General features: G+C 33.2%; 1 protein-coding gene across 1 annotated transcript in view; it reads right to left on the reverse strand.

Annotated features, from left to right (window-relative positions):
• EMH_0092430 (uncharacterized protein) overlaps positions 1–301 on the reverse strand; it is a gene marked incomplete at both ends in the record, with an annotated part of 1,006 nt that extends 705 nt beyond the window's left edge. Inside the window, 2 exons of the mRNA XM_013501838.1 lie at positions 18–66; positions 228–301. Coding sequence (XP_013357292.1) covers positions 18–66; positions 228–301 — 123 coding nt within the window. The remainder of the gene's footprint in view (positions 1–17; positions 67–227) is intronic.
• Between the last annotated feature and the right edge of the window lie 413 nt (positions 302–714).

Raw genomic sequence — 714 nt, forward strand, 5'->3', positions numbered from 1 at the left:
TGTAAAACCAGCCCCACATCGTCTTCTAATAAAACTTCAACTAAAGATAAATAAGATGCTAGAACTCTGCATGCAAGCATGCATGCAAACACAGGACAAGCAGCATGCATGCATGCATGCATGCATGTATCCACCCACTACCTTGCTGCTACACCAGCTGCACGCACGCATGCATGCATGCATGCATATAGAGGTGTTTTGGGGCTTGGATACATGCATGCACGTACTTGGGTTGCGTGGGGGTCAGCGCCATGCAGAGAGGGCGGAGGGCCCGCAGACAGTCTATGATAGCTACAGCCATCCTATGCATAAGAGAGAAAATAAATATAATTATTTATTTATTATTTTTTATTTTTTTATTTTATTTTATTTTTATTTAATTAAATAAATTAATATTAATTTAATTCATTGATTATATTTATATAAATAAATTTTTATTTTAGTTTTCTGTTTAACGTTATTTATTCTGCTACTCGAGTTTATTGTTTTGTTACTTTATATATATTATTTAATTAAATAAATATTTATTTATTTATTTATTTATTTTATTTTATTTATTTATTTATTTGTTTTATTATTTATTTTATTTTATAATCATCAATGGCAAAAGGAACGGCGTCACCACCCGCAACGCCAACAGTATCCTCCCCAGCAATGCAGAATAAAACTGCATGCATGCATGCATGCATGCGTTTTGCATGCATGCATGCATGC

The sequence above is a fragment of the Eimeria mitis genome, genomic scaffold, assembly GCF_000499745.2.
Source record: "Eimeria mitis Houghton genomic scaffold, Emh_scaff7703, whole genome shotgun sequence".
Classification (NCBI taxonomy): domain Eukaryota; phylum Apicomplexa; class Conoidasida; order Eucoccidiorida; family Eimeriidae; genus Eimeria; species Eimeria mitis.